The sequence below is a fragment of the Schistocerca nitens genome, chromosome 1 (assembly GCF_023898315.1).
Source record: "Schistocerca nitens isolate TAMUIC-IGC-003100 chromosome 1, iqSchNite1.1, whole genome shotgun sequence".
NCBI lineage: Eukaryota > Metazoa > Arthropoda > Insecta > Orthoptera > Acrididae > Schistocerca > Schistocerca nitens.
In genome coordinates, this window is record NC_064614.1 from 568,514,335 (window position 1) to 568,533,304 (window position 18,970).

Sequence of the window (18,970 nt, forward strand, 5' to 3'; positions counted from 1 at the left end):
ACGTTAGTTTTGTGAATCACTTCTGATACCCTTCTTGTAGATAGGTGTGGCCTCAGCGCTCTTCTAATCACTAGGTATGTTTTTTTTTTTTTTCGAGGGATCTACGGTATATCATGGTTAGTACAGAGGCTAAATCACAAATTCAGTGTAGAATCTCCTTCAAGGTTGTTACATTTTTACGTAAAGTACGTAGGTTTAATTGAGAGTTATCAAATTTTTGCTTAAGGCTTAAATTTTATTCTGATCTGAACGGCATTCTTCCTATTTCTGTCGGAGATATGTCCACTCTGTGAAGTCTAATATAATAGTTCAACTAGCCTTTTCCCCACAGCTTCACTCGCATACACATTCAACACATATACTACAACCATCTCCTCCTTGTCTCTTTGCACATCTTCCCATCTTTCTGCCTCTGACCATCATCTCCTTTCTCTGTCAACCTCTTCAACCTCTTCCTCCCCCTGTCTCTCTGTCCACCTCTTCCTCCAACTTTTATATGTCAATGTCCTCCTCTTTATTCTCTGCCTCTCTGTTTCCTTCTCCTCCCTCTCTTTCTGCATCTCCTCCACCCCTCTCTCCAACTATATCCCTGTCCCCTCCCTGTGTCCATATCCTCCTCTCCTCTCTCTGTCCATCTCCTCTTAACCTGTCCCTTTTGCACTTAAGCATTACCCCTGAACACCTTCCCTGTGACTGCTATATTCCCCTCCCAGCCCTCTTTCTGACGGTTTCCACCTACCACTATCTCTATCCATCCCCTCCTCTCCAAACTCTGCATTCATCCCCTCCCTCCCCCTCTCTCTGTCACATCGTTCTCCCCCTCTCTCTCTGTTCATCTTTTTCTGCCCTCTTCTCTCTTTCTGTTGTTTCTTGCCCCCTCTCACCTCTCCCTATCCACCTCTTGCTCCCCAGCTCTCCCCATCCATCTCCTCCTGCTCCCCTCTCTCTGTCCAACCCCTTCTCTATCCATCTCAAACTTCCTCCAGAAGCAGTCACAAAACAGGTCGATAAGGCAGGCAGCTACTACTCCCCAACATACCTGTCAGGCAGGGTAGCCTACATTTCAGGAACTTGAAAACCTTATTTACCCCTGGCATATAGGATGCCCTGCGAAACAGGCAGGCTGATACTACTCCAACTCAACAAGCTTGCTCTGCTGGGCAACCTACATGTCAGAGCCTGGAATGATGTTTCTTGCCTCTGATGAGCAGATTGCCCTTCAAAGCTGGTCGATAAGACAGGCTGATACTATACCCACACAACACATTGGTCATGTAGGGCAGCCTATAAGGCAGGGACTGGAAAAAACCATGTTCTTGCCCATATCTCTGCTCCTATTGGAGTAAAGAGGCTATAAACCCCACAGTGATGACACTGAGACCTACTGTTCCTGTGCCAAACTTGGTTGAAATTGAACCAACGGTTTTGTCAGAGATCCCATAAATACACACACACGGATCCAGTTGTGCACATACATTGTAAACAGAGTTGAAACGACGACATTTCCTCACAGGTAACCAAGCATTACATGTCAGCAGACGAATCCCTGTATGTTACTGTCTGCCTATTAGTAAATCCGTTAAATTTATAGGAATAATAATAAGTCTAATAACAGTTTTCACAGAGAGCGCACAGCCAGCGCAGCCAGCGGTGGCCAACCCGGCACCCAGCAGGCGGATCACGCGCCACATGGGGCCGCTACTCCAGGCAATAAAATACTGTCGGCGACTAGCGGCGCAGTAAAAGCACATTTTATTGCCGTACGTCTCCGCGCACCAACAATGCTGCGGTCGTTCCTGCTCTGATTAGCACTAGCTGTTCGTTTAGAGCGTAGCTGCCTCAATACTGACGAGAACCGCGGATTCTGCATTTCCTTGCACGTTTGCCGTAAATGACTAAGGCAACCCGGCCTTGTCACTCTCCAATCCTCGTTTCGTCCCTCTTTCTCCTACTGTGTCACGTGCATATAGCATTCTAGCGCTCATTCTATAGCATACAAAAAGAAAGGAAATAAGAAGAGGAAGCAGGGTTTGGGAGGACACTTGTACTTGGAACAGACCGCACTAAGTTAATAAATTAATTCTGCCAGTAAAAGGACTTTTTTAAAAAATCAGCCATCCTACCATTCCCTTAAATTAGTTAGAGAAATCAAAATCAGAGCCGTAAAACTGAGATCTGAACCCATTTCCTCCCAAATATGATCCGTTGTTTCAACTACTGCGCCGCCTTGGTCGATGACATCACCTACATCTCGGTCCACAATTATAATTTTCAGGGCGTCGTAGGGTGTCTAGCGGGCGGTACATTTTCTCTTTTTTTAATTCACTCCTTAATGGAGTGACAAAAGAAGAATTATCTGTAGGCCTCCATATAAACTTAGATTCATCTGTTTCACTGTCACTGACATTGCTTGTGATAAATGTGGTTAAAGGAGGATGTTTCTCGAACGATATTGCTATATCCGCTTTTCTGTTTTTAATATGATACTAATGTCTTTCTGCTATTACTCATATTTCAGTTTCTAAAGGGTTTATGAACACTTGTGCTGACCAAATAAGCTGCACAAACCTTCTCTGAATTTTCTCTTACTCCCGCTTGGTGGTCTGGTGAACTATGGCTCAAGTATCTGTCGGGCGACTGTTTTGTTTTGTGAGCGACTTCCTTCGTAGGTTAATTACTTCAGCAGCATTCTTCCAAAGAATCTAAGTGCGGATTATTAATTTATCCCAAATTGCTTTATTTGGTCGTTTCATCGAAGTATCTCGTTGGGTTATCGCTAAGCATTTGGCAGCTATAAATAATACAAATGATTGATCGACGGTGGTGTACTTTATAACGACGCGTCATTTCACCTGTTTAGTAGTGACCAGTATTTTCCTCTGAATGCTTTGCTGGAATCTTCTGCGGTTCACTACTAGCTACCTCGCCGGAATTAACGATACTGAGCTAAATCTAGCCTGCAGGTTTGTCACCTGATGTCACCTAATGAGGAAACGATACGGCCAGGAAATTAGTGAGGTACCATGTGTTTGCTAGCACCATCAGCATACGCCCAAATACCACAAATCTGGAGTCGTTTCCATTGAGTAACTGATGTGGTTAATGCACTGTTGCACCGCTTGGCAATAATAGTAACAGATTCTTCAGTAGCGTCCTCGAAATACTAATACACTCCTGGAAATGGAAAAAAGAACACATTGACACCGGTGTGTCAGACCCACCATACTTGCTCCGGACACTGCGAGAGGGCTGTACAAGCAATGATCACACGCACGGCACAGCGGACACACCAGGAACCGCGGTGTTGGCCGTCGAATGGCGCTAGCTGCGCAGCATTTGTGCACCGCCGCCGTCAGTGTCAGCCAGTTTGCCGTGGCATACGGAGCTCCATCGCAGTCTTTAACACTGGTAGCATGCCGTGACAGCGTGGACGTGAAACGTATGTGCAGTTGACGGACTTTGAGCGAGGGCGTATAGTGGGCATGCGGGAGGCCGGGTGGACGTACCGCCGAATTGCTCAACACGTGGGGCGTGAGGTCTCCACAGTACATCGATGTTGTCGCCAGTGGTCGGCGGAAGGTGCACGTGCCCGTCGACCTGGGACAGGACCGCAGCGACGCACGGATGCACGCCAAGACCGTAGGATCCTACGCAGTGCCGTAGGGGACCGCACCGCCACTTCCCAGCAAATTAGGGACACTGTTGCTCCTGGGGTATCGGCGAGGACCATTCGCAACCGTCTCCATGAAGCTGGGCTACGGTCCCGCACACCGTTAGGCCGTCTTCCGCTCACGTCCCAACATCGTGCAGCCCACCTCCAGTGGTGTCAAAAAAATGGCTCTGAGCACTATGGGACGCAACTGCTGAGGTTATTAGTCCCCTAGAACTTAGAACTAGTTAAACCTAACTAACCTAAGGACATCACAAACATCCATGCCCGAGGCAGGATTCGAACCTGCGACCGTAGCGGTCTTGCGGTTCCAGACTGCAGCGCCATTAACCGCACGGCCACTTCGGCCGGCTTCCAGTGGTGTCGCGACAGGCGTGAATGGAGGGACGAATGGAGACGTGTCGTCTTCAGCGATGAGAGTCGCTTCTCCCTTGGTGCCAATGATGGTCGTATGCGTGTTTGGCGCCGTGCAGCTGAGCGCCACAATCAGGACTGCATACGACCGAGGCACACAGGGCCAACACCCGGCATCAGGTGTGGGGAGCGATCTCCTACACTGGCCGTACACCACTGGTGATCGTCGAGGGGACACTGAATAGTGCACGGTACATCCAAACCGTCATCGAACCCATCGTTCTACCATTCCTAGACCGGCAAGGGAACTTGCTGTTCCAACAGGACAATGCACGTCCGCATGTATCCCGTGCCACCCAACGTGCTCTAGAAGGTGTAAGTCAACTACCCTGGCCAGCAAGATCTCCGGATCTGTCCCCCATTGAGCATGTTTGGGACTGGATGAAGCGTCGTCTCACGCGGTCTGCACGTCCGGCACGAACGCTGGTCCAACTGAGGCGCCAGGTGGAAATGGCATGGCAAGCCGTTCCACAGGACTACATCCAGCATCTCTACGATCGTCTCCATGGGAGAATAGCAGCCTGCATTGCTGCGAAAGGTGGATATACACTGTACTAGTGCCGACATTGTGCATGCTCTGTTGCCTGTGTCTATGTGCCTGTGGTTCTGTCAGTGTGATCATGTGATGTATCTGACCCCAGGAATGTGTCAATAAAGTTTCCCCTTCCTGGGACAATGAATTCACGGTGTTCTTATTTCAATTTCCAGGAGTGTATGTTGTGCGACGTGAGTACGTTTATACCCATAAATTTAAGCCTTGGCACTGTACGAGAGTCTAACATTTCTGAATTCGGTGTAACCTAAAACTGCAGTATGTGTTGTTTACATCAGCTTACAAATGATAATGTATCTTGTCAAATGAGATCCCGCTTAAGCTCATTATCCCTCTATACTGGATCAAAGCGTCCCGTTGCAGTTTGTTCTCCGGTAGTCAATCTTCAACTGTGGAAACAAAAGAAGCGTTGTATACGTTGGTCTTACTTCGTTTGCATTGGATGCACGTCGAATGATATCGACAGCGCAAGAACTATCCTCTTCCATAGAAGTCATGAATGATAGTTTTACCTTCTTACCGGCTACTGCTATCTTTACTCCACTTGCCTTTGTATATATACATTTACATCTGCATGACTACTCTGCAGTTCTGAATTAATTGCCTGGCAGTGGGTTCATCGAACCTCCTTCAGACTACTTCTCTACCGCTCCACTCTCTAACGGTGTACGGGAAAAATGGTTACTTAAATCTTTCCGTGCGAGCTATAATTTCTCTTATTTTATCACGATTGCCATTTCTCTTTCTATAGGTTGAATTCAACAAAATATTTTGGAGTTCGGAAGAGAAAATTGGTGATTTTAATGAAGCCACCCCATTTCACGTCCATATCCGTGAGTCTCTCCCATTTTATGCGATAATACAAAACGAGCTGTTCTTTGAACTTTTTTGGTATCCTCCGTCATTCCTGTCTGATACGAATCCCATAACGCACATCAATACTCCAGAAGAACATCCGTAGTACAGGCAGTCTCTTTAGCAGACCTGTTGCATATACGCTCATGTTCAGAAAGAAACAGAACACCTTGAACGACTAGAGATAGGACTTTCATACTCACATGACATGTACATTACTACGTTCTGCAGAGATGATTAGCATCTGAAACAAATTGGCCCGCTGGCTCATTAGTCCAGTCAAATAGCAGATATACCTTGCAAAAGGTGGGGTAGAAGAGTTTATTTTTCAACTCGTTCATATGGTTGGAAAGATTAGAAAACAGAGTTTTGCCAACAAAATTTCACTTTGGAAAACTTTCTGCAATCAAAAAACTTTGAAAATTTCGGCCTTTTTTCAGTTATTTTCAAAATATCTCAGTTTTTTGCTCCTATCGCTTTAACGTCTATTTTCTTTTTTAAAGAGAACATAATTCTCTACAAATTTGATTCTTGCCATTTTTTTCTACTCCCAATATCTAAGGCGCTACAGCGCCTCAAAAAATACCAATTTTTCAAATTTTGAGCATAGTGGCAAGAAACCATATTTTTGAACACTATTTTTTCAGTTTCTGTTTGTGTAGTATAAGTACATTATACATCATGTTATATGTTGGAATTTACCACCTCACTTTCAGGTGTTCTATTTCTCTGTATGCAACATGAGGACTGCTGGGCACCCAACTATTGTGATTCTTACATCACTACCTAAAGTTCACTATGGCCACCTCAGCCCTGGTATTTGTAAAACTATAAATATAAAAATACATCATTAAGAGACACACACACACACACACACACACACACACACACACACACACACACACACACACACACAAAATAAATTGGTCACGAAACTGAACTATTATTAGCTGCAATAGGCAAACTAATTAGGTAGGTAATTATTCTTGTGTATAAAAGCCACACAGTTGACATTAAAAATAAGTAGCTTTATTACAATTATAATGCATTGTCAGTTACTAAAAAATGTTGACAGTTCTGGGTGTGTGATAATTGTAATATCGCACTTTAGCGCACTTGAGACAGATATGAGCATCACTTCCAACGTTTTAATGGGCCAGGTTCCTCAGTGTCACCAGAAATACCTTGAGTTACGGATTCAGGGTCTGTACATAGTTGATCCCAGATTGACCTCTTCTTTAAACAGCGAGTCAGCCTCAGCAAGTTCGTTGATTTCGTCAGCGGTTTCCTCAACATCCTCCATAACATCTTCTTCACTGTCTTCATATAAAAATTTTGGCACGTTTTCACAGTTGATCCCAATACATTTCTTGCAAACTGAAGAACATTTCAAACCTGCTTTTCTGCAGGAGCACGCTCCGCCACAGTTCAGCTTGCATGAACATGAAACAATGTGAAGAAGTGCTTCAGGTGCTGGATCTTGGCTCATTATAACGGGTATTGGACCGTGGTCACTGTGATTCCAGCCCCATTTCTCAGGAGGTTTCCAGTTTCCCAGCCAACTTTGGACTTGTTGGTAAGTCCGCAACGAATTATGTTGTGCAGCATCTCGTGTAGGTGGCAACCGTGCAAGATTCAGTTCGCTTTTTGTGGCAGACTTGGCGAATAGCTGGTACCACAAATGGTCTAGTGTGTGGGAATTGCTGACACCTCCACTATACAATGCGATAGTAACCTGTTCTCCTGCTGTTATTATTTCTTCACGGGTAGCATGTGGTTTATTGAACGTGCAAAGCGCTGAGGTTAGGTGTTCATGTTTCGCAACAATATTGCAGCACTTAACTTTTCCTTGACCAAAAAAAGCAGATGTTGTATCACATCCGCTAAAGGCGTGAGTGAACAGAATATATTCACTGTCAAACTTGTAAGATGCAGTGGAAAACCACTTGTCTTCTGCATTTCCTCTTCCTGGCTTTAAGAAAAATAAGTTTTCAATGTCTTGCCCCAAACCGGTCATGAGCACAAGCAGGTCAACATCTTCTCCTACAATGCCAACACTTCCAAAATCTTTGGTTCTTGAAATGGCAGATGTTACAATCATAACGTCAGCATCGTCTTGTGCCTGGTGCACTTCAATGCTACACTCCAGAAATTCCTTTTTAAGAAGTGTGATCAAACGCATCTTGTTTCGTTCGTTGTACAAGAACTTGTCCTGAGTGACTTGGTTCACCATCTCTGATTCAACCACAACGTCAACCGAAGAATGGTTTTTGGACCTACGAATCCTCTCAGCATTCTTTGTGCTACATTTGTCTCCCTCACATGGATACCCATCAAATACAATAGCAAATTGAGATCCAAAATGACGTTGCAGGTAAGAAACATAGCTTTGGGCTATTGACTTGAAGCAAACGTTTCGAGCCCAAGTCACTTTGTGGATAAGGTACCCTCCATCAATGACAAAAAATTTACTCGGTCCACCTGACTTCACATCTTCCACTGGAACGAAGGCACTGTAGAATGAAGATTTTGTTCCTTTTCGCATGCCTTTTTCTGAGAATAGTGACATTGGGTAAGGAGCAAGTTCATATTTTAAAAAGGCTTTTAACTCTTCTTCACTTTGTTTCATTAAACAAATCCTTTGGAAAAGAGTTAAAGGATCAACAGGAGTAATTTTAGTGCTCCCAGCTTTTACAGAATTGAACGCAGAAAGGAGAGTCACAACTTTATCTTTTCTATGGAACTTTACATCGTGGAAATTGTCACCAGCTATTCTTTTCATGCCATTTTCCCCCTCTTCGTGACACATATGACAATTAACATCCTCCGTTCCGACAACACCACTGCTGATAGACATTGTAAAATCACTTTCAGGGAAGGGAGGGTGCACTGAAAACCAATCACGTAGCTTATGCAAGTCTATGCTATCTCGTTCGATGCGACAACTTCTTGCATCTACATGCTGTTCTGATGTTACTGCGCTCACTTCGCAATACGACTCATTTCTTCACAAATGTTCTGCATGTGAATCATACCCAATGTCCATCTGGTTAATACACTATCCGTAATTCCTCGGCCAGAAGTAAGTCCTCCAGAACTCTTCATGGTTCTCATCAATGTTTGTTCTATAGTCATGTCAGAAGGAACCCTTGACCAATGCTTTTCTGATCGCCGGATTCTAAAATGTCCTTTCGTTGTGAACTTCTCATATTCTGATAAATCCATTTTTTCCTCGAGTCTCAACATATCCTGTAAGTAGAGGTGGCCACTTTTAGCGTACATAAAATGTCCAGCTGAATGGAAGTAGGGAAGCATTTTTGACACGCTTTCAAGATGAAGTTTCCAATAGCCTGATCGATCCGCTTCAATAAATTGTTTCATGAGAGTGACCATCTTGTAGTACTGAACCCATAATTTTGCTGTGGGTCCCTTACTTTCAATCGTTTTCAGGGCAGTTACAAATTTTTTTATGACTTGTTCCCTGAGAACACTGGTATCCTGGCCAACTGACAGTTCTGACTCACCACAAAGAGAAGACAAAGTCATTCAATGTCCCACGTTCATCTTCTGTTAGCTCAATGTGATCCCACACTTCACAGGCCAAAGCAAGGTTACACAATAAATGCGCTCGCACAGCCCTGGAATATGCATGTCCTGACAAAATCTTTTCAACGCTGTTTTCAGCGAAAATTACACCAAATAAGTCCTTTAATCCACTTCCACCCATGATCATACCGATACATCCCATGAACGACATAAGGAAATGGAAACCTCCAAGTCGGACCTCCACATTATGAAATTCAGGAAGGTCAATCTCCACAATATGCCTTGCCTTCCAATACAGAGGCTGATCAAATATGACAAAGCATGTAGTCTGATTATGTCTTTTACATGCATCTCTAGCTATCATCCGAGCAGTATATATGGTGTCATAACGGGTTGCTGATGAATTAAGAAATGGAAGACACTTTGTTTTAGAACGTTCATATTCTTTGCCTGCCGTCAAGCGTTCCATGTAACCATTCCATCCTGAAATAACTGCATTCTGAGACCATTTACAATATTACCACATAATTTCCGCTGTTGAGTTGGCGACCTCACCTTTTGCAGGAGCAATTATGTCCAAATCTTCAATTTTTATGGCCTTCAGCCCTCCAACTTGTGTTCTGTGGAATGTCTGTATGTCATTTTTTCCGGCTTCACTAACAAGTTGAGCTGAGGGACGATGATTCAACTTTTTAATATTTTTCTGAGGAAGCATTGCATCATGAGGAGTAACACACATTATACCTCCCATTGCATGAAAAGTACCAGTTCCATCTAGTGTGTTTACATTGAAATCTGCATTATCAAACACAAATTGGCAAAATTCGTCACTTTGTTGTCTTTCGTTGTCAAGCTGAAGGACTGAAGACACTTCCAATAGGGCAGCTTCCGTATAAGATGCTGCAAAGCTATGGGAAGACAAAACCTGGATGAGATGATTTGAGCCAAACTTCCGGTACAAGTATGCACTAATACCAGTCAAAAGTGATGAAATAAATGAACATGGCCTCGCAGCACTTATGAGTGCATGAGCAAGAGAAACACATATTTTCCCCCATTTTCTGGGAGAGCACTTGTGTTTCAAAATTATAGTTTCAAAGAGCAATCTTACAGATTCTAGTATGATAGACTCTACAGCACATAAAAAATTATCAGAGGGAGGGTACTGTTTTACATCGTACACTACTGATCTTATACCGTCTAATATGATATTTGCAGCTGCTTTGACGATTCGTTGCCTTTCTTGCTGAGGATCTGAATTTAACTGAGTAGTTGGTGCCCAACATTCTTGAAACATACGACTGCTGGCTTTGAAGCTGTTTCAGCTATCACCACATCGTCACCATATTTCTGGAAAAGGCGAGCCTTGACATCTCGAATGTCAGTACGAGGTGATGTGGGTATTTGCTCTAACAGATCGTCCATAGAAAACTGACATTCTTCCGTATTGATTTCCAGGTAGGCAAATATAGCCTCCATGCCTTCATCTACTTGGGTTGCAGGTCGGTAACCTCGTTTCCGTCCAGTAGCTGAAACACGGTGAAAGAACTTTCTGTAGCAAAATCTATGGTACCACCCATCCGCAGCAACCAAATCCTTTACATTTTGAATCCGCTCTATACTTGTTGACCAAATTTATCATCACGTCGTTTAGCCTGTTCTAATACTGTCGATTGCGCTTCCAATTTCATTACTGTGTAAACAAAATTTCGTTTGGCATATGGTAATCTTAACTGCTTTGTTAAAAAGTCATCAGAATTCCCTTTTGCACATAAGAAGCATTTCTCTTTGAAACTGAACTAACCTTGTTCCTGCGACCGACGTAGCACGCCTGTTGGATCCTGAGGATGTCGAAGGCTAGCTGCTATCATTCTCTCATTTATGTACTTCTTGTAGCATGCTTCATGCACCATCACTTCACTGAGCGTTTTCAAAAAACGGGTGTGAGCAGACTCCCTGCGTTTAGCACTACAATCGATAAGTGTGCTCAGTCCTTTCTTTTTCATATTGCGTCCACCACTCACCACAGTTTTTCCGCAAATGAAACACAAATTCATGTCAGATATAATCATTTTCAGCACCACAACATATACTGAATGGAAGCGACTCCAAACTGTAGGACCCTTATTGTTGTGTGCTAATAGCTGTCAGCGCGCTGTGAAGTCACCAGAGATAATCGCCTTCCGCCCGCCAAAGAATAAATACGCTTTCGTCCGCTAAAGAACAATTCTATATACTTTTTCTTATAACTATCATTAACGTCAATCAACTGTAGAAAATATACGGCACCTGCATGCAATCGTATTACATATTGTAACACAAATAAACTTCACGCAATCCGACGTGAATGTGTTCGTAGTTACTGAATATGATGCTGTTTGTCCTGGCCCTGCAGCAAAGTGAGATGGTAAATTCCAGTGAATAACATGATGAGTAATATGTTTATACTACACAAATAGAAACTGAAATAACAGTGTTCAAAAATTAGGTAATTTGCCACTTTGCTCGAAATTTGAAAAATTGGTATTTTTTGGCGCGCTGTAGCGCCTTAGGTACTGGGAGTAGAAAAAAATGGTAAGAATCAAATTTGTAGAGAATTTTGTGCTCTTTAAAAAAGAAAATAGACGTCAAAGCCATAGGAGCAAATGAAACTGAGATATTTTGAAAAAACTGAAAAAAGTCCGAAATTTTCGAAGTTTTTTTGACTGCAGAAAGTTTTCCCAAGAGAAATTCTGTTGGCAGAACTTGGTTTTCTAACCTTTCCAACAATATGAACGAGTTAAAAAATAAAATCTTCTACCCCACCTTTTGCAAGGTACAGGCTTTTTTTCTGACAGTTTCACTGGACTACATGGACAACATCGATATCGCGGCGCAACACCACTTACCGTTAAAACGTTTCTGTGTCTCTCGTTGTCGCTATAAACTGAAGGTAATTGATCAATGTGACTTGAGCAGGCATGCAGGATGCCTCGCAGACATATGCGCGAACGGTACCGTCAAATTGGTGAATTTGAAAGAGGGCACATTATGGCCATGGGAGAACGTGATGCATCGATCCGGGAAATTTTTGCTCGTGTTGGACGAAGTGTTTCGACAGTGCAACTGATGTGTGCTTAATGGTTCACAGAAGGTCGTAGAACACGAGGAGGTGGGTCAGGTAGCTTCAACCAGACCATCCCCGAGAAGATCGACATCTCAACCGAATGGCATGGAAGAACAGATCTGCGTCCTTCTGGGTTCTAGCGCAACAGTGTAACACTTCGTACATTATCAGGGGTGACAGTCCGTCGCCATTTATTACGTCAGGGGTTACGTGCGCCACGTCCAATTCTCCGCCTACCTTTAATGAATGTGCAGAAACATGCTAGACGGCAATGGTGTATGGAACGACGTCACTGTGAACAGAAATGGCATCAGATAGTGTTTTCGGACGAATGTAGATTCTGTTTGTTTGGAAATGATGGACACATTTTGGTTCGCCGCAGACAGGAGGAGGGGCATCACAAAGACTACATTCGCACAAGACATACAGCGCCAACTCAAGGCCTTACGGTGTGGGGTGCTACTGGGTACAGCCACAAATGGTTCAGATGGCTCTGAGCACTATGGGACTTAACATCTGAGGTCATCAGTCCCCTAGAACTTAGAACTACTTAAACCTAACTAACCTAAGGACATCACACACATCCATGCCCGAGGCAGGATTCGAACCTGCGACCGTTGCGGTCGTGCGGTTCCAAACTGAAGCGCCTAGAACCGCTCGGCCACACTGGGCGGCCAGCCACAAATCACAGCTGGTACGTGTCCAGGGCACTGTGACAAGTGTGACCTACATGAATGACATCCTGCGACCTGTAGACACACCCTTTCTACACAACAACCCAGACTCCTTTTTTCAGCAAGACAATGCACGGCCACATGTTGCTGCACAAACACGTGCCTTCTTGGTTTCACAGGATGTCAGTCTTTTAACCTGACCCGCCAGATCACCAGACTTGTCGCCAACCGAAAATGTGTGGGATACGGTGAAACGACGGATGCAGCGCTGTGACTCAATGCCAACCACCACAGATGAGCTTTGGAACCAGGTGAATACAACATGGATGTCTATACCACAGGACGGCATTTGCCCCTTGCACGCGTCGATCCCATCACGCATGCCACAAGTTATCAGGGCCCATGGCTGACCCTGTGCCTATTAGGCAACAATGCACATACTGAACTGAGGTGACCGTTCCTGCAGAACATATTATTGTACATGTCCTGTGAATATGAGAGTCCTATCTCCAGTCGATCAAGGTGATCTGTTACATCTGAACATGAGTGTGTTAAGTGTTCCTCTAAAAGTCTTTGGTCCACTTGCCCCACAAGTTTATCACTTTATTTCAATTTAAGTTGTTCGAAGATATTTTGTTCAAGTGACAGGCTTTAGATTTGTGAGATTTAACGTGTAAGCGAAATTTGACGGATTCCTTTTAGTACTCATCCTTTGTGGATGACCTGGCACTTTTCATTATTTAGAGTCAATTGCCACTTTTCGAATAGTAGAGATATCTCGTCTAAATCATTTTGCAGTTGGTTTAGATCTTCTTGACTTTGTTGGACGATAAATGACAGAATCATGTGCAAACGGTCTAACAGGGCTGTGCAGATTGTCTCCTAAATCTTTTATACAGGTTGTTAGGGGTACAAGTGTTGAAATTTCTATTGATGACTGAGGACAGAGTACTGAAACAACGTTACATCAGTATTCACTCATAATAATTATTATTATTACTAGTAATATATTTTTAGGTTGATTTGTACCTCTAATCACTCGTGGCACAAGCAAACCATTAATGTTTGTTTTCCCCTCGGCAGCAGGTACAGGTACTGAAGCGTGGACATTGGGAAGTGTACGGTGACAGCCATAGTCCACTTCGTGGCACAGTTTCGACTGTGCAGAAAACATCAGGTAGTAAATTGTGTGGCGTGTTTGCAGCAAGACTGTTAGAAACAGAGAAAAAACAACTAACAAGCTGATGTGAGTAGCATTAAGGTACCAATCATAACAATATCTGTACCTATACCCGTAACACTCTGTAGAAATTAGGAACAGCAGAGGGCGCACTACACGTGCTTGGGAGACGCCAGAGATCACTTCTGTTTTACCCGATGACTTTTCGTCAGTTACAACGTACTGTCACTTTTCTGACAGGAAACCACTGTCGATAGCACCCATTACTTCGTGTGAATAAGAAGCTAGTTGTGTTTCACGAAGTGATGTTTTCAGAATACATGCTCATTATTTGCCAATAGATCGTTTTCTTGAAAGTAATGCATAAATCATGTAATTCAGGGTGTTACTCCCATTTCTTTTTTCGAGAATTGGTGGTGGGTGGTGGTGGGTTTCGGGGAAGGAGACCAGACAGCGAGGTCATCGGTCGCATCGGATTAGCGAAGGATTGGGAAGGAAGTCGGCCGTGCCCTTTCAGAGGAACCATCCCGGCATTTGCCTGGAGTGATTTAGGGAAATCACGGAAAACCTAAATCAGGATGGCCGGACGCGGGATTGAACCGTCGTCCTCCCGAATGCGAGTCCAGTGTCTCACCACTGCGCCACCTCGCTCGGTTTCGAGAATTGGTGTGACCAGTGCAATTTTCCAGTGTTTAGGTGTGTATATATCGTCGAGCGAGCTGTTGCATATGATTTTTAAGTACGGAGTTTTACTGTATCAGCTTAATCTGAAAGGAAACAAGTAACTGAATGGCTGCTGCTGACGTACCCTTCAGAAACACGAAGAACTTCATCTTGAACACCTTAGAGCAATACTAGTTTCCAATATGTACGTCTACACATTCACGTTTGATATATTAAACAATAGTATTTTGTGTTGTTTAGTCCATAATAATTATTTCCATTATTTGTGTCTGAAACATCCAGACGCGGCCAGATAGACGCCCGCATTAGGACTGCCGCCTCGGGATTCGGGAAGGTTCGTCTGACTTTGCCGAATCCATCCATCGAACTTGCGACGGGTGCCGGTGTGCCAGCGAGCCTGGATGAGGTTTTCAGGCGGTTTCCCACATCCGGATAGGTGAATACCTGGCTGGCACCCACGTCCTTCCTCAATTACATTGTCTCAAACATTTCGGAAACGTTCTTACACTTTCACTTAGATAACACTAGACGTAGTAGAATGGGATACACAAATTCCGTCTCGGAACGCAGGGTAAAGGAGTGGGGGGGGGGGGGGAGGGGGGCGACGGGAAGCACATCGGGCCCCCCCTCTACCACTAACACTGCCAAATCCAGATCAACGTGCCGTCGACCCCGTGAAGTCACGGGATAAGACCGTGAAAAAGAAGTTCCTGAAGCTTCTTCCGCAATTAGGGTCGATAACGAACACAGTGCTGTAGCTCTCGATCCACTGATAATCGATTCATATCGTGGGGTATAAGAAAATTTCATCACCAGACTGCCGGCCGGAGTGGCCGAGCGGTTCTAGGCGCTACAGTCTGGAACCGCGCGACTGCTACGGTCGCAGGCTCGAATCCTGCCTCGGGCATGGATGTGTGTGTTGTCCTTAGGTTAGTTACGTTTAAGTAATTCTAAGTTCTAGGGGACTGATGACCTGAGCAGTTAAGTCCCATAGTGCTCAGAGCCATTTGAACCATCATCACCAGACTGTGTGCCAAAGTTCAGGGTGGAATGCCAAACCTCTCTGCAATGGAGTGTTGGCAGTAATATATGAAACAGATTAGAAAATGAGGTCGCCGGTCCCTTTGTTTTTATTCGGGACAGTTTGGTCATGGAACAGAACTGAATTTCACTTTCTCCATTCATTTCATTACATGTTCACCTATGATAACCATAAAACAAAGCTACACTAGGCAACACCCATCGAGATCGTCCCTATGACACAGATACAAATGTGACACTTTACATCGAGTCATGGAAAGTCAATGGTAAATTATCTCCACTAGGACCTTCTCTTAAGGTTCACTGACCAAGTGTAGGGCGTACTTTGCATTAATTCACGGATCACCGAGAATTCAAGTTAATGGAGGGACCCTTAGACTGAGCGAGCGGGCCGCGGCGGTGTGTTGCAGTGGCTGATGCTGGTGTCGCTGGCGGTGCTGTACAACCTGGTGCTGGTGGTGGGGCGCGCCGTCTTCTGGGAGCTCAACAACGCCGTGCCCGCCCTCTGGTGGACGCTCGACTACACCTGCGACGCCATCTACCTCATAGACACCTTCATACACGCGCATGAGGGTAAGTCACATTGGCAGAGACGATCGCTGAGTCAGCCGCGGTTCGCTTAATACCTCATAAAACTGAAGTTCTTGAATTACTGTATTACTATTGCTTCAGTTTCGTGTTGTACAGGAAATGCAATTACACAGTTTAGAATTGTGTTTAGAATAAAACAATTTAGACCCAAAAACATCTTAAACGTTTTAAAACTTCAGTGCTGCGCCGTTTTCAAGCAAGAGACGAAGGACATTTTTGACAGTTAAGTGTCGAAAAAAGGTGCTTTAGTTACTTTTATTTATTCAGACCTTTTTTTTGAAGCAAATATCGGCCACTACCACCTATCATCTGAGGCTAGAGCATATATCATGTGATCAAAAGTATCCGAACACCTGGCTGAAAATGACTTACAAGTTCGTGGCACCCTCCATCGGTAATGATGGAATTCAATATGGTGTTGGCCCACCCTTAGCCTTGATGACAGCTTCCATTCTCGCAGGCACACATTCAATCAGGTGCTGGATGGTTTCTTGGCGAATGACAGCCCATCCTTCACGGAGTGCTGCACTGGTATCGATGTCGGTCGGTGAGGCCTGGCACGAAGCTGGCGCTCCAAAACATCCCAAAGGTGTTCTATACGATTCAGGACAGGACTCTGTGCAGGCCATTCCATTACAGTGATGTTATTGTCGTATAACCTCTCCGCCACAGGCCGTGCATTATGAACAGGTCCTCGATCGTATTGAAAGATACAATCGCCATCCCCAAATTGCTCTTCAACAGTCGGATGCAAGATGGTACTTAAAACATCGATGTAGGCCTCTGCTGTGATAGTGCCACCCAAAAAAACAAGTGGTGCAAGCCCCCTTCATTAATAACACGACCACACCATAGTACCACCGCCTCCGAATTTTACTGTTGGCACTACACACGCTGTCAGATGACGTTCACCGGGAATTCGCCATACCCACACCCTGCCATCGGATCGCCACATTCTGTACCGTGATTCTTCACTCTACACAACGTTTTTCCACTGTTCGATCGGCCAATGTTTATACGCTCCTTACACCAAGCGAGGCGGCGTTTTTCATTTACAGGCGTTATGTGTTGCTTATGAGCAGTTGCTCGACCGTGATATCCAAGTTTTGGGGTGGCCGAGCGGTTCTAGGCGCTACAGTCTGGAACCGCGCGACCGCTACGGTCGCAGGTTCGAATCCTGCCTCGGGCATGGATGTGTGTGATGTCCTTAGATTAGTTAGGTTTAAGTAGTTCTAAGTTCTGGGGGACTGATGACCTTAGATGTTATGTCCCATAGTGCTCAGTGCCATCTGAACCATTTTCTCACCTACCGCCTAACTGTCATAGTACTTACAGTGGATCCTGATGCAGTTTTGAATTCCTGTGTGATGGTCTGGATAGATGTCTGCCTATTATACATTACGACCCTCTTCAATTGTCGGCTGTCTCAGCCAGACAACAGACGAGTTCGGCCTGTACACTTTTGTGCTATACGTGTCCCTTCACGTTTCCACTTCACTGTCACATCGGAAACAGTGGAAAAAATGTTCAAATGTGTGTGAATTACTAAGGGACCAAACTTCTGACGTCATTGGTCGCGAGACTTACATACTACTTAAACTAACTTATGCTAAGAACGACACACACACACACACATGCCCGAGGGAAGACTCGAACCTCCGGCGGGAAGTGCCGCTCAAGAAACAGTGGATCTATGAATGTTTAGGAGTGTGATAATCCCGCGTACAGACGTATGGCACAGGTGACACCCAATCATCTGACCACGTTCGAACTCCGTGAGTTCCGCGGAGCGCCGCATTCTGCTCTCCCGCGATGTCTAATGACTACTGAGATCGCTGATATGGAGTACCTGGCAGTAGGTGGCAGCAGAATGCATCTAATATGAAAAACGTATGATTTTGTGGGTGTCCGGATGCTTATCATCACATAGTGTAGTTAACGAGTGTTAAAATCGATCATATATGTAGTCTCTTTTTATAATCTGTTAGGTACTACTTCCTGTACGTTGGTATGGAAAACAATCTGCTGCAAGGCGACTGGACTTTGCATGTTTTGGCTCATATGTAACAAAATGTACCACGTGGTTCATGGCACGACGTTTACTTTGCTACGCCACAGAGGTAACTGTAATTGTAATTATTCTGCTACACTATTTACTCTTGGGCACATATCGTAACATTGTTAACTGACTGCAGATATAGACGCTAACAAATCAGGAGGCTACTGACATTATATCAGTCATCAAACCGATTCAGTTGTTAAGGTAGTGGACTCGCATTTGGAAACAGTGTAGTTAAAATCCTCCATTGGCCGTCCAAATTTAGGTTTTCTGCTGTTCCCCAAAATCGACTGAGATGAATGCTGGAATGGTCCCACTGAAAAGGACGCGGCCAGTTTTCTTCCCCATCGTTGTCCGTACAAGCTCGTGCTCTGTCTCTAATGACCTTCTCCCCGTCGGAACGTTAATCCCGAATCTAACTTCATTTTTTAAGATGAAATGCTCCACTAGGGACCAATTCGCTCAGGAAACTATTGTATTTTTAATACTCGAAAACAATTCACAGACGTCTCAAATTATGTGCCAGACAAAGTGCCCGTCTGCTGTTTAATCAAAGTACAAATTTTTAATCAGGTATGTGAAGTCGTTAATCGTATG

General features: G+C 44.5%; 1 protein-coding gene across 1 annotated transcript in view; it reads left to right on the top strand.

Annotated features, from left to right (window-relative positions):
* LOC126236399 (cyclic nucleotide-gated cation channel subunit A) overlaps positions 1 to 18,970 on the top strand; it is a 587,655-nt gene that overhangs the window by 342,238 nt on the left and 226,447 nt on the right. The window contains exon 6 of the mRNA XM_049945692.1: positions 16,134 to 16,296. Within this exon, the coding sequence (XP_049801649.1) occupies positions 16,134 to 16,296 (163 nt within the window). The remainder of the gene's footprint in view (positions 1 to 16,133; positions 16,297 to 18,970) is intronic.